Source organism: Rhamphochromis sp. 'chilingali' (assembly GCF_963969265.1).
Source record: "Rhamphochromis sp. 'chilingali' genome assembly, chromosome: 22".
Taxonomy (NCBI): Eukaryota; Metazoa; Chordata; class Actinopteri; order Cichliformes; family Cichlidae; genus Rhamphochromis; species Rhamphochromis sp. 'chilingali'.
In genome coordinates this window covers 28,815,489-28,837,893 of record NC_137950.1, presented here as the reverse complement: position 1 = coordinate 28,837,893, position 22,405 = coordinate 28,815,489, and the positions used below count along the sequence as shown (strand labels likewise).

Below are 22,405 nucleotides of genomic sequence, written 5' to 3'. Positions count from 1 at the left end.
TTAACAGTTGGAAAATGCACCGCTGGAGCCCAAAGAAACCAAATCAACCACCAAACTGTACTGACTGTAATAGCTACCCCTGTATTCTTCAGTTTCCCCTCATTTTTATATCTGAAACTAGGTGTGTTACTGTCTCATGTCACCGACAGTCTGAAATGATTTATTCACATATATCTCTGGTGGTGGCACCAGAATGAGAGATGTGATCAGAGGGATGCACACTAACACATCTGGAGCTGTGGGCCTGAAGCAGCTCACAGGCCTCGCTCGGTGTCTTGCACGCAGCCTTCTCAGGATTTCATGAGAACTTGTTTGCTTTACCAAATTCTCCAGAAATAAGAGAACCTGCACAACGTTTTAAAAACTTTATTAAGCTGTATAAATACATTTACTAGACTCACATCAGTACAGGTAAACATCACAGGTCAGCACAGCCGTTTTAATAGTTTACAGACATGTACAGTACTTAAAACATTACAGTGCCGTATTAAAGTACAGTTACACGTTCGATTTAGTCTCCTTAACAGGAGCAAGTTTTAAAACAAACTGAGCCGAGCAGGTCAGGCCCGAACAGCCTTCACATCACATCAGTGTCGTTTAGTCGTTTCTAATGTAAACCATGTAATCTTCTCTGACACGTGAACATCTGCTGCTTTTCTGTTTTACTTGTTTGAGACAGCTGATTAGACAAACCGAGACTTTTGAAGATGACTTTGTTTTAGTGCTGTTCAAAGACCAAACCATTAACTGTTTAAATAACTGGTACAATGATGAGTTTCAGTGCATATACAGAGGAGAAAAGAAGAGCAGGGAGAGATAAGTGGGTTGCATTTCAGCTGAACACTTCATGTAAGTCAGCTCTGCTGCACATCAACACTTTTTTGAAAGAGTCTCGTCCTCTTCCTGTACACTTCTCATGTTGTTCAAAATGCAGTGCAGCCATTGTAGTCGCGCTGACGAGACAGTCACTTTTTACAGGAGATAACATTTCTACAGAATATGAACTTACAGCAACACTGCTGGTTTTACATGTTAACCTCATATTTCAGGCTTCTAGTTTTATTGCTCCGTCTTTGTTGGCGTTTCTGTCCCGGCCTGCTTCCATCCCACGCTCGGGTCTGGTTTGAGGACGATGAAGAAGAGAATTAAGGCTTCCGGGGTTCAATGTTAGTCTTTTTAGTGCTTCTGGACTCAATGCATGGCTGGCGTCGGGGCGATCTGCTCCGCCGGTCCGGTATCTGCTGCTCCTCGTGCTGAGCTGCTCATGGCTCCGTGGTTAAGGGTGACCAGCGGCAAAGCGCTCAGCAGGGCCTTCTCCAGCTTCTGCTCCAAAGCATCCAAGCGGCGGTCCATGTGCTCCTTCAGCCTCTTCTCCATCTCCTCCAGACGGCGCTCCATAGCTGAGTCCAACTCCCTGAAGGGACATAAAAGAAACAGTAACACATTGTGAGAAAGTTGGACTTAATAAAATCTGTGTGCATCAGCCGCTGGTGTTGCCGATTTATGAGGAGGTATACAGCTGAAGCCACTGTCAGACAAGTTGAAGTGTGCAAGCTGACACTGAATTAAAATAAAGGGGACTATTTAAGGTCAGTCAAACCTTTGCCTGATCATCACTAATCAGAGATGAAGTTTTTTGACCAGGTCGCTGGTCTGTATGTGTATTTCTACTGTGTGATTCTGACAGAGCAGAGTGACTGTGGGCGATTCTTGAAAATGAAGCCACATCAAGAGACAAAAGCCTAAACATAAGCTAAACCACCCACACAGTCGGTGCTGACCATCATCTTCCTCAGACCTCACAATCCTGCTGCATCCACACTGATTCAGCCAAACCACCAGGAGGAAACTTTCTAAACTGAAAACACTAAAAAGATAAATAAATAATTTTTTTCCACCTTAAATATTTTCAGTCTTTTTGCAACATTTCTGTTTTGGTGGTTTACATGCAGAGTCCAACAGCATTACTATTTTGCCCTCAATGATCCTGAAAAATCCACAAAATCCTCCATTTTTTTCTTTCCTTGATTCAGTCACACCAGTCTGGCAGCTCCAGTAACTAAACCAAGGAAACTCCTGTTCAGTCAGTGAGCGCTGTCTCTGATCCTTGTCTGCACACTGATGGTTACTGTACGACATCCTCACAGGGCACTCTCCTGCTTTATGAAATATCAGAAGGTAAAAGTATGACAGGCTTGATGTACTGCGCTTCCATATCGGTAATGAAGGCCTCAGTCATACAGGCCTAGAGGTCAGTTGCTGACAATTTAGCAACCAGGTGCTGGGAAAAATGAGTATTCCACAACAAGCTGGCAAGTGGTTGCTGGCGATTGCTGTTAAGCTAAAGCCCCTTCACACAGGCTTGGAGACCAGTCAGTCGCCGCCGAACAACTACTCACCACTAGAGAAAAGTGTGTATTCTGTGAGTGATCAGCAAATAGTTACTGGAAGCTTCAGGCAGTCTCTAGAGTGACATCCATTGTAAAGAGATATGCAGAAAACCTCCTTACATTTCTTTGGTCGCTAGCAGAGGGCTGCAGTAACCAGACGTTTGCATGGAAAACACCAACTTATCTGCAAAAACTCAAAAACGACTCAACACACAGCAGTGAATCTTTAACACAAACTGGAAATGGAGACAATCCACCTTCAATTTTAAAGCTGGCAATCTAATTATGCATAATGAAGACTAGTTAAAAATGTCTCTGTGAAACTCAGACTAAGACGAGTCTTAGTTTGGAGCAAATAAATGAACCCATCTCAGATTACAGCAGACCTAAAGTCAGATAATCTACAAACAAGCTGTTATAAAAAATGTTATTAACCTTCACGCTGTGATAAAAAGGCAATAAAAAGTAAATGTGCACGTGAACTCCAGACAAACAGCATCAGGGGGAAAGAATAAACAAAGGAAGTGAACACACAGAGAGAAAACACAAGGAGCTAAACTTCAAAATAAAACAGGAAGCAAACAGAAATGGAGACCAGGAATAATCTCACATAAACACAAATAAACACAAACACGTGAGAACAGAGGAAAAACTACAAAAACACAAAGGAGCAGAAAAACTAACAACAGCCAAAGACGATTATAAAAACCGAAACAATTAACATCTACTGTTCAAAGCAAGCAAAGCCTTTAAGTAATCTACACCATTTATTACTTGTCCTCGGTTTTCTGGCATCACGCCTGAAGTCTTAAACTCTTTAAATATTTTAGTCCGACGACTCGTGGGAAAGACGTACCGTCGTGTCGCTGTCCTCGATGTGGAGTCACGCTCTGTCAGCCCACATGTGCTGCACAGATCTGACAGAGAGCCTGATTTATTGTGCAGTTTAACTCACAGAGACATTTTTATTTGAAGAGTGACACTAGGGTCAGCTGGAAAGTTACTCCAGCCACAAATAAATAAATACATAAAGGATTCTGTTTGTTCTGATGCAGCTTTTCAGATATTTTAATGAGTCACACAAACAGCGGTCCTGATAAATGACCTCTATTGTTTCAGTATCAGCCAGCCTCTAACCAACGGCAGCGCCTTCTGCCTACCTGTGCCTGTCAGCTGTTTAACAGCCAGAATGATTTTTGGGAATCACCACAGGAGAGATCCTCCCAGCAGATGTCATGATATCCATGAATATTCCAGCATGTAGGAAATGTTTGGGCGTCTGCTCATTCTTCACTAACACTATCAGCTAGAAATGTGACCTCAGACAATCAAAAGCATTGTTCTGTTGGACAAACGAGTCTCTGTTTAATCCACACGCTCAGAGCCTCAACAACGTGACTGTGCAACAATCACACAGCTGTGGTAACCGAAACACAGCAAACACAAATGCTTACTGTTCCGATAACAACAGCCATACCTCGCAGTTTTATATCATTTACATCAAGGCAAGGCAAGTTTATTTGTATAGCACAATTCAACAGCAAGTGATTCAAAGTGCTTTACAGAGACATTAGAAACAAAAACAAATAAAAAGCATGATTTAAAATTGATTAAAACAAGCAAACAAACAAACAAACAAACTAATTAACAAACAAACAAACAAACAAAACAGATAAAATCAAAACAGATAAAATCAAAACAGATAAGATCAGAAACAGATAAGATCAGTAGTTAAATGTAAGTTTTGAAATTTAAGCTTAAAGTGTGGATTTGGTGCTTTATTCAAATGCAGCTGAGAACAGGTGAGTCTTCAACCTGGATTTAAATAAACTGAGTGTTTCAGCTGATCTGAGGCTTTCTGGGAGTTTGTTCCAGATATAAGGAGCATAAAAGCTGAATGCAGCTTCTCCGTGTCTGGTTCTGACTCTGGGAACTGATAAAAGACCGGATCCAGATGACCTGAGGGATCTGGAAGGTTCATACTGGGTCAGGAGGTCACTGATGTATTTTGGTCCTAAACCATTCAGAGCTTTATAGACCAGCATCAGAACTTTAAAGTCTATCCTCTGACGGACAGGCAGCCAGTGTAAGGACCTCAGAGCTGGACTGATGTTGGGTTTCAAGATGCGATTTCAAGATGGCGCCGGTGAGGTCGGCTGCCGTCACGACTGCTCCGACCACTTTTTCTTTGTCTTTGCTTTTTAAGTGATTACAGCCGGATTGGCGTCCTTGCGGTGGTGCCGTAATGTTTGGTGATAAGAAAAAATTCCAAATAATTCTGGCTATAGATTTTGTTTGGGCAAACAAAGGTACTAATAATTGACATCAAAGAGGGACAAAATGGCAAAGATGAAGAAAGTCGAAGAAGATTTGGAAGAGATTAAGCATTCACTTAATTCGTTGACGTCGGAAATTGAAAAAGTAAATAAGCAACAAGGAATATTAATGTCGATGATGGAGCAAATCAAAGAACTAAAAGATCTGGTCAAGGAGAAAGATAAGACAATCCATTTTTTGGAAAGGAAGGTGGACGACCTAGAACAGCAGGCTCGACTCGAGGAAATGGTCATTACAGGTCTGGAAACTAAACACAGAACATATGCGAGAGTTACCGAATCTGGGACTGGTGCAAAACGAGGAGAGGACGTGCCCCCGATGGAGGAGCTACAATCGTTGGAACGGCAGGTTGTGGAATTCTTTTCGAGTAAAAATCTTCCCCTGCATAGTAACAATATATCTGCATGCTATACTCTTCCTAGAAGGCACAAAAATGCTCCTCCAGCAATTGTAGTGAGATTTGCCAATCGAAAACACAAAGTAGAATTGCTGAGAAGGTCCAGCCTTTTGAAAGGAAGTGGAGTATATTTGAATGAACATCTTACAAAAAGAAATGCAGATATTGCAAGACAAGCTCGTATTTTACGGAAGGAGAAAAAGATTCAAGCAACCTGGACCAGGAATTGCAAAGTGATGATTAAACTGAATGGAACACCAGAAGAAGCCAAGGTTGTAACGATTAAGGAACTTGAGGAATTGGACAATTATACGTGATAATATGATTAAGATAGACAAATGGTTGCGACCAATTATGGCTATAACTAGTTTTTTTTTTTGGCAAGGTCAAATGCTACTTCGGGAGGAAAAGGACAAAAGGAAATTGTAAAATTGGATATGGAAGATAACAAGATCAACGGACTTTAAAATATGTTGATAAATGAATGTGAGATTGCTTAGGATCTTTTCTTTCCTTTTTCAGTTTTTTTCTTTTTTTTCTCCTTTTTTTCTCTTTTTTTTGTTTCCTTTTCTTTCTTATGAGGTAATAGATAGCGCTAGAATAATTTATGCATTATGTTTGATGACACAGATTATAAATTATATGATTTTGAAGTAGGTATTGACCCTGAAAGGAATGTGCTTAATACAATTAATGTCACATGTGATTATTTTACAGAGGAGCAATTCAGGGATAAGGTTGATATAGCCAATACATTTTCTTTAATTCATATTAACTGCAGAAGTCTTTATAGAAGTTTTGCTTCGATTGAAGATTTTCTGTATAGTCTGAGAGGCAAGTTTCAAATAATTGCTCTGTCTGAAACATGGTTAGATGAGAATAAGGGTTGTAATTTTTGTATTGAAGGATACGATTTGTACTTTGTGAATAGAATTAAGACAAAGGCAGGAGGGGTGGCACTTTTCGTTAATTGTGATTTGAAATGTAAAAAAGTTGAATGTATGTCTGTTGTTATGGATGATTTAATGGAGTCTGTGACAGTAGAATTGGATATAGAAAAGAGAAGTAATATAATTGTAACGTGTATATATAGGAAACCGGGATCACAGATTGAGTTATTTACAGAAGCAGTAGAAAATTTATTGAGTAAGGTTAAGGGAAATAAGACTGTATGTTTGTGTGGTGATTACAATATTGATCTTTGTAAAGTGACAAATGATAAGGCTTCGTCAGATTTTTTTGAACTATTATATGGTAAAGGATTTTATCCTTTAATTATAAAGCCGAGTAGAATAACGGAGAAATCAGAAACACTAATTGATCATATTTTTATTAATAGTTTGGAGAATAATATTGAAAGTGGCCTCATCATAAATGATATAAGCGATCATCTACCAGTCTTTGTTATTTTCGATTTAAATATGAAAAGAAAGAAAGAAGCTAGTTTTGTGAGTTATAGAAGGTTAAGAAATGATGAAGCAATTAATAGGTTTAGACAAGATCTCATGGAAACGGACTGGAAGGAGGTTTATGTTAATGAGGTCAACATTGCATACGGAGTATTTCTAAATATATATTTGGCCTTGTATGATAAACATTGTCCATTGATATCATTTAAGCATAAGAAAAAGAATATAAATAGGAAACCTTGGATAACTAAGGGTCTTGCAAATGCGTGTAAAAAGAAAAATAATTTATATAGGGAGTATATAATATATAGAACTAAAAACGCGGAAATGAAATATAAACTATATAAAAATAAGTTGGTATTAATATTGAGGAAAGCTAAGAAAGATTACTATAATAAAGTTTTTCAGGAAAACAAAAATAATATTAAGGGCATTTGGAATATTTTTAAAGAGGTATTGGGTAATAAGAACACACCCAAAGTTCGGCCTAATTATTTTATTAATAATAATCAAGTTGTTAAAGATAAGACCGAAGTAGCAAACGAATTCAATTCTTTTTTTGTAAATGTTGGACCTATTTTAGCAAATCTAATCAGGAAAAATGATGATCCAGGAGATGAGGAAGCCTGGATAGGTGATAATAGAATGGTTAATTCCATATTCTTAGCCGATACTACCATAAAAGAAATAGTAGCAATCGTAAAAAATTGTAAAAATAAAAAATCTACTGATTGTGATGGTATAGACATGGTCATAATTAAAAAGACAATAGATTGTATAAGTACTCCTCTTTGTTATATTTTTAATCTTTCGCTACAGTCAGGAGTATTCCCTGACAGAATGAAAGTGGCAAAAGTAATACCATTATATAAATCAGGAGATAAGCATAGTTTTAACAATTATAGGCCAGTGTCTCTTTTATCACAGTTTTCAAAATTGCTAGAAAAACTCTTTGCACAAAGACTTGATAGTTTTATTGAAAAATATCAACTAATACATGAAAACCAATTTGGATTTCGTAAAAATAGGTCAACGGCATTAGCGTTGTTGACTTTTATTGAAGATATTTCATCTGCAACACATAATAATAAATACACAGTGGGAGTATTTGTTGATTTAAAAAAAGCTTTTGATACGATACAACATTCTATTTTGATTTCTAAATTGTATAACTATGGAGTGAGAGGAGTAGCATTGAATTGGTTAATGAGTTATTTAGAGAATAGGTTGCAATATGTTTATTATTTTGGCAATACTTCTGAAAGACTGAAGATTGTATGTGGTGTTCCTCAAGGTTCTATTTTGGGACCTAAACTCTTTAAATTATATATTAATGATATTTGTGACGTATCTAAAAGGTTAAATTCGATTTTATTTGCAGATGACACAAATTTTTATTGCTCTGGAGAGAATTTGAAAGACTTGGTTGAAATTATGATTTCTGAGATGTTAAGAATAAAAAAATGGTTTGATGTAAATAAATTATCTTTGAATCTGACAAAAACGAAATATATGATATTTGGCAATCGTGTAAAGGAGGATAAAGTCATTATGTTTATAGAGGAAGAATTGATTGAAAGAGTTACTGAATTTCGTTTTTTGGGTGTAATAGTGGATGAGAATTTGACATGGAAATCTCATATTGAACATATTAGAAAGAAAATGGTCAAAAGTATTTATATTTTGGGTAGTATAAGAGATTTATTAAATTATAAAACAATGCGTATTTTATATTTTTCTTTGTTTTTTTCATATATCAACTATTGTGTTGAAGTTTGGGGGAATACATATGAGAATACCATAAAACCTTTAAACCTATTACAGAAGAAAGTTATACGAATAATTCATAATGTTAAATATAGAGAACATACAAATAAATTATTTATAGAATCAAAATTATTAAAATTAGGAGATTTAGTGAAATTACGGACATTATTAATTATGTTTAAGGCTAAAAATAATATTTTACCTTTTAAGTTACAAAGAGTATTTTTGATGTGTTCAAGGGGAGAAGAGAATAGAAGGAAATTTTATTTTAAACATCAGTTAGCCAGGACTACACAAAGATTAATGAGCACAACGGTTAGGGGTATAAGACTGTGGAATTCACTTCATTATGATTTAAAGAATTGTATAAATTTACAATGTTTTAAAAAGTGTTATATGTTTAAAACGATAACTCAGTATGAAGAATGCGAATGAATGTGATGTTGGTTTGGGATTTGACCGGAGAGAAATGTCAATATTAGTTTGTTCCTGATTTTTGGTGCCCACCGGTGATATAAGTTCGATGGTAGATAGGGGGCAGGGTTTAATAAGAATATTTTCTTCTTCCTGCTCCTTTTCACACATGGTTGTTGTGTTTTGTTGACAGAAGATGTGGTTGTTTTGTTTGATTGTAGTACCAAGTGTGAAATAAATAAAAATGAAATGAAATGAAATGAAATGAAATGAAATGTGGTCCACTTTTTTGGTCTTAGTGAGGACTCGAGCAGCAGAGTTCTGAATGAGCTGTAGTTGTCTGACTGATTTTTTAGGTAGACCTGTAAAGATGCTGTTACAGTAATCAAGCCTACTAAAGATGAATGCATGGACTAGTTTTTCCAGGTCCTGTTGAGACATCAGATCTTTTATCCTTGAAATATTCTTGAGGTGATAGTAAGCTGATTTTGTTATTGTCTTAATGCGTTTTTCTAAGTTTAGGTCTGCATCCATCACTACACCCAAATTTCTCGCCTGGTTTGTGGTTTTTAGATGTATAGATTGAAGTTCTCTGGTGACCTGTAATCGTTTTTCTTTGGCACCAAAGACTATTACCTCAGTTTGTTTTTGTTTAGCTGGAGAAAATTGTGGCACAACCAGTCATTAATTTCCTCAATGCATTTACCAAGAGCCTGTACAGGGCCTCGGTCTCCTGGTGACATTGTGATATATATTTGTGTGTCATCTGCATAGCTGTGATAGTTTATTTTGTTGTTCTTTATAATCTGTGCCAGTGGGAGCATGTAAATGTTAAACAGAAGGGGTCCCAAGATGGAACCTTGGGGAACTCCACATGTGATACTTGTCTGCTCAGATGTGAAGTTACCTACTGATACAAAGTATTTCCTGTTTTCTAAGTATGCTTTGAACCAGTTTAGTACAGTTCCTGAAAGACCTGCCCAGTTCTCCAGTTGTTTGAGTAATATGTTGTGGTCAACTGTGTCAAATGCTGCACTGACATCATTAACAAGAAGAAAATTTCACCAAGTGGCTCCACAGTGTGAGGAAAATGTGACAGGCATGTGGTGAGCAAACACAAGTGTGAGTATGTTTAATGACGCCAGATGCAGGAGGAGCTTCTGGGAAGAAAACAATTAAATCAGAAGAAAAGGTCCCAAACACAACAGCAGAAACGGGAACGACTGACAGATCTGTGCATGTGAAAGGCCACAGCTGATAAAGCTGTCCAGAAACACACATGTTAGGTTAGGTGTTTATTCTAAATGAGCTGGGTGAGGTAGACAGAAGTGCGTAAGATAAAGTGCTGTATAAATGAATGTATGGTTGAAGTGTTGAAACAGCTGGTTTAATGTAGGAAAAAGTACAATTATGATGCATTTCTGCATTAAAAAAAGAGTGTCCCTAATATTCCGTCTGTGAAGACTTCTGCAGCATGTACACACAAAAACTGAAAACTGAACACCTACCAAGGAACGTGCATTGGACTCGTCCAATTTTAAGACACAGCTCCAGTTAAAAGCAGAAATCCTTGAGCCACTAAGAACCAAAGTCTTTAGTATTATGCAAAAAGCTGCTGCAGGATTCCTGTAATGATTCTTCATGATACTTCACCTACAACACCCCCATCCTCACCCCACACAAAAAAGGATTTCACACCACCTCCTCCCACCACAACTCTTCATATTCATGAAGCAGATGTGAGGAAGCAGTTTAAGAGTCTGAATGCTCGAAAAGCTCCCGGCCCAGACGGTGTGTCTCCTGCCACCCTCAGACACTGTGCAAACGAGCTGGCCCCAGTGTTTTCTGGCATTTTCAACTCCTCACTGCAGGCATGTCATGTGCCTGCCTGCTTCAAGTCCTCCACCATAATCCCTGTCCCCAAGAAACCTAGGATCACTGGACTAAATGACTACAGACCCGTGGCTCTGACATCTGTGGTCATGAAGTCTTTTGAGCGCCTGGTTCTCTCCCATCTCAAGACCCTCACGGCCCCCCTCCTGGACCCCCTGCAGTTTGCATACAGAGCCAACAGGTCTGTAGATGACGCCATCAACATGGCCCTACACTTCATCCTGCAGCATCTGGACTCCCCAGGAACCTACGCCAGGATCCTGTTTGTGGACTTCAGCTCTGCCTTCAACACCATCCTTCCAGACCATCTCCGAGACAAGCTTTCCCAGATGAATGTGCCTGATCCCATCTGCCGGTGGATCACTGACTTCCTGACGGACAGGAAGCAGCATGTGAGGCTGGGAAAGAATGTCTCGGACTCCCGGACCATCAGCACCGGCTCCCCTCAGGGCTGTGTTCTTTCTCCTCTGCTCTTCTCCCTGTACACCAACTGCTGCACCTCCACCCACCAGTCTGTCAAGCTAATCAAGTTTGCAGATGACACCACCGTTATTGGACTCATCTCTGACGGGGACGAGTCTGCCTACAGGAGGGAGGTTGAACGTCTGGTGTCTTGGTGCAGCCACAACAACCTGGTGCTGAATGCCCAGAAGACAGTGGAGATTATTGTGGACTTCAGGAAGCACACAGCCCCACTCCCCCCCATCATCCTGACTGACACCCCCATCACCTCTGTGGACTCATTCCGCTTCCTGGGTAGCACCATCACCCAGGACCTGAAGTGGGAGCCCACCATCACCTCTGTCATTAAGAAAGCCCAGCAGAGGATGTACTTCCTGAGGCAGCTGAAGAAATTCAACCTGCCAACACGGACGATGCTGCAGTTCTACACCGCAATCATCGAGTCCATCCTCACCTCCTCCATCACCGTGTGGTACGCTGGAGCCACTGTCAGGGACAAACAGAGACTGCAGCGTGTTGTGCGCTCTGCTGAGAAGGTGATTGGCTGAAGACTCCCATCTCTGCAGGACCTGTACACCTCCAGGACATTGCGGCGTGCAGCTCGGATCTCAGCTGACCCTTCTCACCCTGGACACAGTCTGTTTGACCTGCTCCCCTCAGGCAGGAGGCTCCGGTCCATTCGCACCAGAACCTCTCGCCATAAGAACAGTTTCTTCCCCTCTGCTGTTGGACACATGAACAATAACCGTATGACTGTTCCCACCACTAACACATGACCCTACGCTGTGTTCACTGCATCATTCCATGTTTGCACTGATCACCACCTGCACTCATGTATATATCATGTATATATCTATCTACTTAGCACTTTTAATTCTTATTCTCATTTTTATTTTCATGTCTATTTAAGCTTAATTTATAACAGTATTTATAACAGTATGTTTGCACTGAAGCACCGCAGCAATTTCCTAATGTTGTAAACCCGCTCAACATTTGGCAATAAAACCCTTTCTGATTCTGATTCTTTTCTAACACAAGGTGGAGCCAAATCATCTGATTCCAACATGGAGCTGCTGTAGGAAAAGTGCTCGCTACACTCGACTCACCACGTGCCGTTTCTCATCATCTTCTCCTTCTCTGCTGCAGCATCATCCAGTCTCAGCTGGGTCACCTGACCGCAGACGTTCTGGAGCATGGGCAGAAGCTCGGGACCGGAGCCGAACCCCTGGTTGACCCCCTGTTCCTTCAGGAAGTGCGACAGCATCTCTGTCAGCTGAGTGTAGCTCATCGGGCCGCCGTTCTCACTGGGACTCGCTGGAGACGGATAAAAGGTTTTATCGAGGTGTTAGAGAATTACCACAAATAAGTTTTTCTACAAGTAGAAGCCCAAATCCACTCCTTAGTGACTACCATGTTCATGTATGTGACCATAACAGACATGATCATCCTTACTAGTGTTATCAGTGCTGACACTGGACATTGGCAGGTCTACGGAGGAGGGGGTGGAGCCCTCCGACATCACTCCGTTCTGGGTCTGTGAATCTTCATCTGCAGGCCTCAGGAAGCTGTCTGGAGGCTAGCGACATTGAAAAACATCTGACTTACAGAGTGTTTAAACATCTTCTGAACACACATTATATCTGCGTCAAGCTGACAGAAGCATACAGAGATGCAGGTGGATTTGTGTGCATAGTCTCTAAAAGGATATCTGACTTTACTTAACTTTAGTTGTGAATCTGAGCAGCTGGTGGAAGATTACCTGATTCCTTCACTGCTTTAAGCTGAAATACACTCACTGCACATGTGGACAAAACAAGCTAAAGCCAGAATCTGACTTTCAGATGTCTCTCTTATCATACATGTAAACAAGACAAATCTGAAATAATACTGTAGCACAAAACTAGTCGGACTAGCTGAGCTTAGCTAAAGAGCCTCTGATCACAGTGGCTTCTTTTTTTATCTACCTTTAAATCACATTAGAATTTATAGCTGTGGCATCTAAAGGTTCCAAGAAAACATAAAAACCTCTAAACATCAATCAGCTTTCTTCTTTCTGTACAATTATATGCGGACAATTAGAATCACTCAAACATTTCACATAATAGAAAAACACGATCATCACAATCAATGAAGTGGTCCAAGGTTTTTCTTTGAGTTCATCAAACAGGCAGCATTAATGGATTAAAGTTCTGGCAGACACTCCAGACCAAACCTCAGACTCCAGCCAGTTTAGTTTTTCTGAACTTTCTTTGTTAATCCAGGCTTTCTGCTTCAGGCTCTGTTCACACTCACAAAATCACTTCACTCTTTTCTTCTGCACCAAACTGGTGTGGGCCGAGTTTTTAAATGGTCTAATCTAAGAACAAAGAACAGCACAAATGGGTTTTTGTACCTTAAATTCTGCAGGTCGAGGCAGAATATTGCCAGCTCCTGGACACATGCTGACTTCTCTCCCCAAACCAGAGAAAGCTCCACTGCCCATCAGGAGAGGCAGGAAACCAGCCAGAGAGCCGGTCTGATTCTGGAGAGACAAACACCAACACATGCTTCAGTCCCTGTTTCATTCTTTATGTCTGGTTAGTTCTTATGCTTTGGACACTCAGAGAAGCCGTTCCAGTTCCAGTAACAGTAAGATCTGAGACAGAGGCCTGACGAGGTACACAGAAACTCAAATCCATAAGGCATACTCTCATCAGCAGGAAACACCCACATTATAAATGTCAGAGAGAGCATCTCTGAGCTAATTTACCTTCTGCTGGAACTGCACCATTTCCATGAGATTCTGAGCTCCTGGCGACAGGCTTGTTCCCATCTCCTCCATCAGACACTGCACTCGCTGCATGTCTATGCCCGGGTTTGGGGCTGGGCAGGACTGCAGCAGCTGAAGACTCACGATGACTTTAGCCACCATAACACTGCTCCTACCTGCCAGGGAGAGTAACTGGGAGAGAAGCAGCTCGTTAGATTCTCATACAAACACGACTGTGTAACAAACTGCATAAACTAAAATGTTCTGTTTTACCTTCACTTCACAGGCAGAGGATGGCTCCTCAATGATCAGCTGCTTCTTATAGAAAGGCCCTCTGTCAGCACTGTGATTCACAAACAAAAGAAGAAGCATCACTTCTTAACATCAGACAATCAGCAGCGTCTTTATCAGAAGACCGAAGACCCTTTGCTCATTGGCTCTTCTGACCTGTGCAGCCTGTGTACCTGTCTAGCTGGATGCTGTCGTCCTTCGATCCCCGTACAGTCCCACAGTACTCTCCGGTCTGGCTGTAAACCTCCATGGTTCGAGCCTCACTTATAACGAGCAGGCGGCTGATGGTGGCAGGTAAGCTGGGGTTGCAGTGGAACTTCAGGACACAAGGAGACCCTTCCTCCATCTGCTCTAGCAGCACTGGATCACCACTGTGTGTGGCAGATAAGTGGGAAATGTACCATTCACTTAAATAAAAGGAAAATCCACTTCTCATCTTTGCCTTCTGTGCGACTAGACAAAGATTAATTGCAACTGCCTATTGATTATAGCACTAACTGCTTCTTAATATCAGCTAGAAGCTTCTTACCAGTGAGTTTCTTCTCTGTCCAACTCACTGACTTCATCTTCTTCTTTGGCCGTGTTATTGATGTGAACAGGAAGAACGACGTCAGCCAGTTGACGCCCCTGAGTGTGACAGACCCAAGCAGCTTCACTTTTCACAGAGATGTCCACCATAATGCTGCGGCTTGCTGTAACCTTTGAGCCAACGACCTAGGATACAAAATTGGAAACAATTAGGAGAACGGGTTACAGATTCAAGACAAGATTAAAGACTGAATAAAGCCACTGTAAGACAGAAACAATAAGAGTCATGTGCTTTTGTCTTTGGCAAAGATAGTGGATATACTGGAGCTGCAGCTCCAATATATCCACGATCCTTCCTCTGCACACATCCAAACCATCCCAGCCTCACTCTCTCTGTCTCCAGACCGCTCAGCCTCAGCTGTCCCTCTGATGTACTCATTTCTAATCTTGTCCATCTTTGTCACTTCCAGTGAAAATCTTAACATGTTTTGCTCGTGTTGTCTTTTTGTCTCCATCTTCTTCTTGTGCACTGTCCGTTGCTTGTATGGTTGACCCTAGGTATTTAAACTCATCCACTCACTCAGCCTCTTCCACCTGTCTCCCTCTCATTCATGCATGTATTCTTTCTCGCTTCTTCCAGCTCCCTCGTCTAACTGCGGATCACAGTGTCGTCTGCAAACATCATAATCGACAAACACTGCTGTCTGACCTCATCTGTCAGCCTGTCCATCACTACTGCAAAGGAGCTCAGAGCAGATCACTGGTGTAATCCCACCCTCAGCCCACCTGTCTCTCTTACCGCACACCTCACCACTGTTCTCTGCCAGAGTGCCAAAGTTCCTCTTTTGACACACTATTTTCCGCTTTCGCTGATCCATAAATAAAGAGTGAAGCTCCTTATGACCTTCTCTATATTTCTCCATCAGTACTCTCAAACATCACATCTCTGGAGTTCTTTCTCAGCATGAAACCATACTGCTGCTCACCGATCATCACGTCGCTGCCTAACCTAGCTTTAACAACTCTGTCCCAAATCTTAAGATATGACTCGTCATTTTGTTTTTACTCTCTGTAAACTTTTATTTCAACTAAAGTTTGCTTTTATGATCATTCTTTTTCTACTTTAAGTAATAGAAATGCTGTGCAGTCCCACACAAAGCGGGACCGCTGGTCTCCCTGGTCCACAGTTAGTCAGGTGGGCCAGATTTCAGATTTAAATGAATATGATGATGAATATGTGATATGTTTGATTTCTGACAGTTTGTTTTAAATTACAGGCACAAATGTTACTCTGAATGACGTGTAGTGCAGGAGTACACACAGTACTGATCGGGTGTATGTTGTCACATCCGATTCTTTGCTACAGCTGCAGTAACTCTGTGAACGTCTCGCCGTGACGGGAAATAAAGCGCGTTTACCTTCAGAGTGCCTCCTGAACCCGCTGAGAAGAAGCTTCCAGGCTCTTCTTCTTCACGTTTCTCCAAACATGTCTGAAAATCTGCTAATTTTAGCAACAATTAACGGCTAAACGATTAGCTGAAGCTACAGCTGACACGCGACGCTGGATCGTAGGATTGTTGTGGTGTGACGTCATCAACAGGCGCCGCTCGGAATGCCGTTGTTCCGTTCCTAACGTCTGTTTGGTAACTAAAGACACGTTTATTTCTTGATTTAAATTAAAAACTTTTCCGGACCCAACAGAAACGTGTACGTCGGGTTGTGCAAAATCATCCAGAGTAACTCTGAGGTTGTGTTTTGACTGTTAATCCTTGTTGAAGTTAAAATAACGAATGTCTCTGTGAACCTGGGCATGGACTTCACTGAGTGCTACCGAGACACGGTGTCCAGTGTGGCCGCTGCTGCTCGCTCAGGCTGCACTAGGCGGCTGAGGACGCTGATTCAGAGAGGCTGCAGTGTGGACTGTCGGGACAACCGAGGCTGGACCCCCCTGCACGAGGCGGCGGCAGCTGGCAGCAAAGTGTGCGTCCAGGAAATCCTGTCAGCTGTCAGAGGTAAGAGAGGCTGCTGCACAGGTATCCAGTACTACTTCCTTTAGGTGTCTCCAAAGGCGGATCATCTGCCTTCCTTCGTCTCACCCTATCCCAGCATCCTCCTCTGTCACACCAACCCTCTTCATGTCCTCCTTCACACGAACCTCCTCTGAGGTCTTCCTCTTTTCTTCCTGCCTGGCACCTCCATCTTCTGCATCCTTTGGCCACTGTCCGTCTTCTGCACATGTCCGAAAGGTCTCAGCCTTGCCTGTCTAACGTTGGATGCAAAGTTAGAAGAGACCCTAGTGTCCAACAGTCCCCATCGCTCCAAACAAGAAGGGGCTCAGAGCCAATCCCGGATCTTATCCCACCCTCACCTTCAACCCATCTGTCACTCCTACCCTCCTCCACCACTGTCTCACTGCCCTCTAATATGTCTTGCACCAGCCTCACATACTTCTCTGCCACTCCTGATGTTCTCATACAGTAACACAATATGTTTGGGCCCATTACAGTCATACTATGTTTGACTGGCAGATGTACCTGGAGCAGCTTCAAAGGGATGCGTGTCTACTCCCGGGATCGAATCAGGGAGCTTTCACTTGATAGAAAGTGAAAACTGAGATTATTTATTGCTTTTTCATAAATACATGCTCATTTTGCATTTTTAGGACAGCAGCATGTTTAGTTCAAAAAACATTTAACAACAACTGCCAAACTTTTGAAAAGCAAAGTGCTTTCACATTGTTGCTCGATGTGGTATTTCAGATGGACGACAGGTCGGGACTACTCAAGTACATTACACAAGTACTTCTTTACTCAAGTAACGGTGAAAAAGTACACAAAAGTACACACTCTGATATGTGCTCAAACTTCCACCTTCCATATTAATATTATAATAAAATATTATTTATACAAACTTTATTTCAACTTAAATTCAAATTCTAATAAATTAACTCAGCTTGAACTCCTGATATGCTGAACAAAAAAAAGAAAGGGAATTTAAAAAGCTCTCTTTGCTGCTGACTGCACTTTAGATGTGTGACTTTGTCGTGAAACCCAAACAGTAAGATGACTATAGTGAAAGGTTAAAGTGGGATTTTACAGATTTTGTGCACAGCCTGTCATCAGCCGGCCCGTCCTGCTCCTCTTTATGGATTTATCCAGCAGGATATGAGCTGATGTTACATGAGCTGTCGTTTTATTGATTTACATGGATGCTTCTTTGTGAAAAAGATGTACTTGTACTTGTATTGACAGGCAGAATCTGATACTGTGGAGCCTTTCATTGAGCCAGGTCAGCTTGACACTGAAAAGAGCAGAATCCTAATATTTTCCATTACATGGCGTTCCCATTGACAGCATAAGGCTAGTGCAAAGGTGGAATCCAGTGTATGAATCAGTTTGTGGCTTTGATGATATTTCTTAGAAACATTGCATTTAAAATGTCCATTAGAAAATGTTAGTCTCTCCTCCTCTTCTGTAGCACAAGCCGCAGCTTATGGGCATCTGCACCAAAGAAATACCGTTCCATATCATTTAAGCCAGGAGTGAGGAAGTCCAGGCCTCAAGGGTCGGTGTCCTGCAAGTTTTAGATGTGTCCTTGATCCAACACAGCTGATTTAAATAGCTAAATGACCTCCTCGACATGTCTTGAAGTTCTCCAGAGCCCTGGTAATGAACTAATCATGTGATTCAGGTGTGTTGATCCAGCGTGATATCTAAAACCTGCAGGACACCGGCCCTCGAGGCCTGGAGTTCCCCAAACCTGATTTAAGCCTGATTGAATCCCAGAGTATACTGAATAAATAAATGATGCAAACTGTATTTTTTTTCCTCTCTGATCTCTTCATGTGCGAGCACCGGTGATGGATATTGTTCCTTCTGCTTGGGGTCTGATTAGTTCGATGTCTGGAAAGTACCCAAAGACAGGAAATAGTAGCTCACATATGTTAAACCTAAACAAAATCAGCCTGGTTAGAAAATGTAAGAAGTAGAGATGTTTGTGTTAAAATGAAGAGAGTAAAATTCAAAGTAAATGGCCTGTATTTGTATAGCGCTTTACTAGTCCCTAAGGACCCCAAAGCGCTTTACATATCCAGTCATCCACCCATTCACACACACATTCACACACAAAGTAAAGTAAAGTACAGAAGCACAGTATCTGTACTTCATTACTTCCCACCTCTGAGGGTATTTCTACTCCTTCTACTTCTCTGCTGGACTCCAGATCGATGTGAATGATTAATGGATAAATCAGTCACTTCAGCAGCTGTTTTAAAGTTATATGTGCGTTTCTCTTATTTGCGTTTTGTTCTTCCTCTTTGGTTTCCGCCTGTGTGCAGCACGCTCCTCCAGCTGTAGTCGTGTTTATGTGAACCATCTGACGCATGAGGGTGAGTCTGCCTGTTACCTGGCAGCGCAGTGTGGACACCTGTCAGTGGTCCGACTGCTCCTCAAAGCACACGCTGATATCAACCAGCTCACTAACGACTTGTCCTGTCCTCTTTATGAAGGTATTACAACTGCGCTTCACTGATGTTTAATTTTTTTCTGTTTTTGCTTGTCTAACCCTTTAAGCTCCTCTAACCAAATGAATGTCCCAAAATGTGCTTCCAGCTGTTAGCCACGGGCACACAGATGTTGTAGCACTGCTGGTAAGCAAAGGTGCTGAGGTCAACAGAATGCACACAGAGTCCGGCTGGACCTGCCTGCACCAAGCTGCATATAAGGTAGGCATTAGCATTAGCACTCACGCTCTTAAACGAACAGTTTTCATTTAACAGTAGATCATGACTTTTTGGTTTCGGTCAGGAAAGCATGGTCACATCTGTTGGGGATTTTCCCTTATTGCCCTTAAGTTTTCTGACTGGCTGCAAGGCACAGAGAGAGAGAGACTTTGTGCATGTATTAACCTTTTTATTACATTTCACTTATAAATGAACTCATTTTTTACCTTTGAACACCTGCAGAAAATGTGCAAACTGGCACATAAAAGTTCAGCAGAATGCAGGGATGCAGTGATTTCTTGTGATGCTCACTGTGAAGAATGTAGGGCTTAAACGTTCCTGCTCTCTGCTGCCAGCATTAGCTGTGGGGTCCTTGTGTGTTTGCTGATTGTATTTAAGATCATGTTTCTCCCAAAGGGCCACACTGAGATCGTGCGCATTCTTGTTAACAAATGCAACCTGGAGGAAGTAGATGATTACAGGATTTCCCCGTTATTTGTGGCTGCACAGTACGGACAGAGGGGGTGCCTGGAAATACTCGTTAACGCCGGTAAATATGATTTACTTTTAATGGTAGCTGTACATTTGTTTTCCTCCTTGTTAAAGGATCTCATGCTCCATGTCCTCTTGGCCTCTTCTTTAGGAAGTAATTAAGTAAAATAGATTACACAGTTAATTTTTAACCTGCTTTCACTTCAGGTGCCAACGTGAACACGCAGGCAGTTGATCTGAGTACACCTCTGTTCATCGCCTCTCAGGAGGGACACCAGGCCTGTGTGGACTTCCTGTTGGACCACGGGGCTGACCCTAACATGGTCTGCAGTCACGACTGGCCTCAGTTTGCCATTCACGCCGCAGCCCAGTTTGGTCACATCGGGTACTGACACATAAATTAACCTCTTTTAAAATAAGGCTGATTGTGTATTTTTGACGTTTTGATATTCTGTCACTCCAGCATCCTCAGGAGCCTCATAGCTGTTACGGATCATGCGTGCGACCGTGGCGAGAGCATGGTGAGTCCGGTGTATGTAGCTATTAACAGCGATCAGACCAAGAGTGTGGAATTGCTGTTGAGGGAAGGTTACAGCCCAGACGCCCAGGACTGCTCACACACCCATGGCCTCCTCTCACCGCTCTCCCTGGCCTTGTATCGCACACCCCAGAAACCTTACAGGTGTGTAAGAATGCCGATTTTACCACCTTGCACATATTTGCAAGATAAACCAGATGGTTTATTTTAGTTTGATATTAAAATCTCTTTCAGTGAGTCGGTGAAACTGCTGATAGCTGCAGGAGCAAGGTTGAATGAGGAAGATTGGATTTATGCTTTGGCCACTGACGAAGCAGACCTGCTGCAGCTGATATTTGAGCACCGGTGGATACCTCGCCCAGAGGCTGTGACCAGCGACGAATCTGTACTGCAGCATGATGGGAAAACTGAGCTGAAGCTGAGAGAACTGAACGAGATGCTCTGTGTGGCTCTAAACCAAGTACATTTTGCTGGCTGCTGGCTTCCTCCTCTCCTGAAGGCAGGACTGGAACCATCTTTACTGCTTCAGCCCCACATGTAAGGCGCCACTCCACCTCTGTCTCCTTAGTTATCAACAAGCTGTAATAGGTTTGTTCCCTGTTCCCTGTTTGGGCCTCTAAAAATCAAAAGCTTGACTTTGTTTAATTTGGCCAGGCACAGTTTCAGGGTCACCCTCTCATGCACAGCTGCTGTTTGGAGAAATCACAGAGGATGTTCTAAGTAAACAGTTCTCTAACTTTCTGATTCGCCCACTTCAGAAGCCAAAATAAGGTCAAACCCCACAGTTAACAGGTTTTATTAGTCAGTGATGTTAAACGAGGATCCCAATTAAATTTTAGTGACATTAAGATTAGCACAGTAGCATTTGCATCAGCCTGTTTTTGCCTGCCAAAATCAAATTCACTCATCTTAATTGCGCTCATTTTATTTTCCTACCTTCACTCACCAGCAGTGGCCGTTTCCCCCACCAGAAGAGGACTTCGGGGGAATAATCTTAAAAAAAAAAAAAAAAGCTTCCATATTTAAAGCTGTCTGGATATGCCTGAGAAAATTATTTTAAACAGGAGATCGGCTAAATTTAAGTCAGGATCCAAAGCTGGTTGATCACCCATCATCATTATCTGTTCCTTTGTGTCATCTGTCCTTTGTAGGTTGGAAGAGGCAGACAGCCAGGTGTTAAATTACCTCCTTGAGTTTGTAAACTGGTCGACTTTATCTCCCCATTTGAAACATATTCTGGATCGAAGGGTGGCAGAAAAGTCCTGGGATCCACATCCATGTTTCGGTACAGCAGTAAATATGCACTGCAGAGTTTAAATAACCTGCACGTGGAAACACTGCAGCGATTGATCTTTTCTCTCCACCTTCTTTCAGACTCCGTCCCCTGTCTTTCCCACATCTGCCGGCTGCAGGTCAGAGCACTGCTGGGACCAGATATCCTGATGAGGACCAATGTCGTCCAACAGCTTCCTGTCCCCAACCTGCTTCATGATTTCCTTAAATTCAGGGACATCCCAGAAGCTTCATACCCACACGCGCCACCTTTGCCAATTTTACAGCGAATCGAGGAACATCGCAATACACACCAGCACAGACATGTTCTATGACCACATCGGTGTCTTATGTTCAACCCAAGAATCCATATTATTCCATTAAATGCAAATATTCAAGTCTGGTTCATCATTTTATGCACATTCCTATTTGGAGTATGGATGGATTGGAGGTTTAAACAGAAGAATGTCAGGTACAGAAGAGGGACAAATTAATAGAAAAACCAAAAAGCCTCTTACTAAGGTGTTGGACCACCAGAACAGCACTACTGCTCCTTTATGTTTATTCTTGAAATGTCTGGAAAGTCACTGGAGCGCTGGACACTATTCTTCCAAAAGATATTCCCTCATATGTTTTGATGATGTTGGAGAGGACCGTCTAATGGTCAAACATCTCCCACAGGCGTTCATTTGGATTGAAATGTTGAGACTGCACACGTGTGATTCACACCATTTTCATATTCTTCA

At 41.7% G+C, this 22,405-nt stretch overlaps 2 protein-coding genes across 3 annotated transcripts; one reads left to right on the top strand and one right to left on the bottom strand.

Annotated features, from left to right (window-relative positions):
- Positions 1-351: 351 nt before the first annotated feature.
- cUnh10orf88 (chromosome Un C10orf88 homolog) lies at positions 352-16,217 on the bottom strand. 2 transcript variants are annotated; one of them, XM_080873795.1, is made up of 9 exons: positions 16,056-16,217; positions 14,639-14,823; positions 14,283-14,480; positions 14,092-14,161; positions 13,819-14,010; positions 13,462-13,590; positions 12,522-12,645; positions 12,176-12,383; positions 352-1,414 (listed from the first exon to the last, which is right to left on the bottom strand). In XM_080873795.1, exons 2-9 carry the CDS (start codon positions 14,785-14,787, stop codon positions 1,192-1,194), a joined length of 1,293 nt encoding a protein of 430 aa, XP_080729921.1. In that variant the 5' UTR covers positions 14,788-14,823; positions 16,056-16,217; the 3' UTR covers positions 352-1,191. The 2 variants fall into 2 exon arrangements, with proteins under 2 accessions (XP_080729921.1, XP_080729922.1); XM_080873796.1 differs by lacking the exon at positions 352-1,414 and adding an exon at positions 11,527-11,792 and having other exon boundaries at positions 16,056-16,195.
- A 230-nt stretch (positions 16,218-16,447) lies between these two features.
- On the top strand, positions 16,448-22,057 carry asb3 (ankyrin repeat and SOCS box containing 3; the record flags this gene model as incomplete). The annotated part of the gene is made up of 9 exons (XM_080873794.1): positions 16,448-16,649; positions 18,974-19,144; positions 19,248-19,360; positions 19,775-19,907; positions 20,057-20,234; positions 20,313-20,531; positions 20,622-20,924; positions 21,539-21,672; positions 21,762-22,057. 9 exons carry the CDS (start codon positions 16,448-16,450, stop codon positions 21,992-21,994), a joined length of 1,686 nt encoding a protein of 561 aa, XP_080729920.1. The 3' UTR covers positions 21,995-22,057.
- Positions 22,058-22,405: the final 348 nt, after the last annotated feature.

Coding starts and splice junctions, on each gene's coding strand:
- cUnh10orf88 (XM_080873795.1), bottom strand. CDS start 14,787: ATGGTGGACATCTCTGTGAAAAGTGAAGCTGCTTGGGTCTGTCACACT. Junction 14,011..14,091: donor CCTCTGCCTGTGAAGTGAAG/GTAAAACAGAAC, acceptor CTTCTCTCCCAG/TTACTCTCCCTGGCAGGTAG. Junction 1,415..12,175: donor ATGATGAGAAACGGCACGTG/GTGAGTCGAGTG, acceptor ATGTCCCTTCAG/GGAGTTGGACTCAGCTATGG.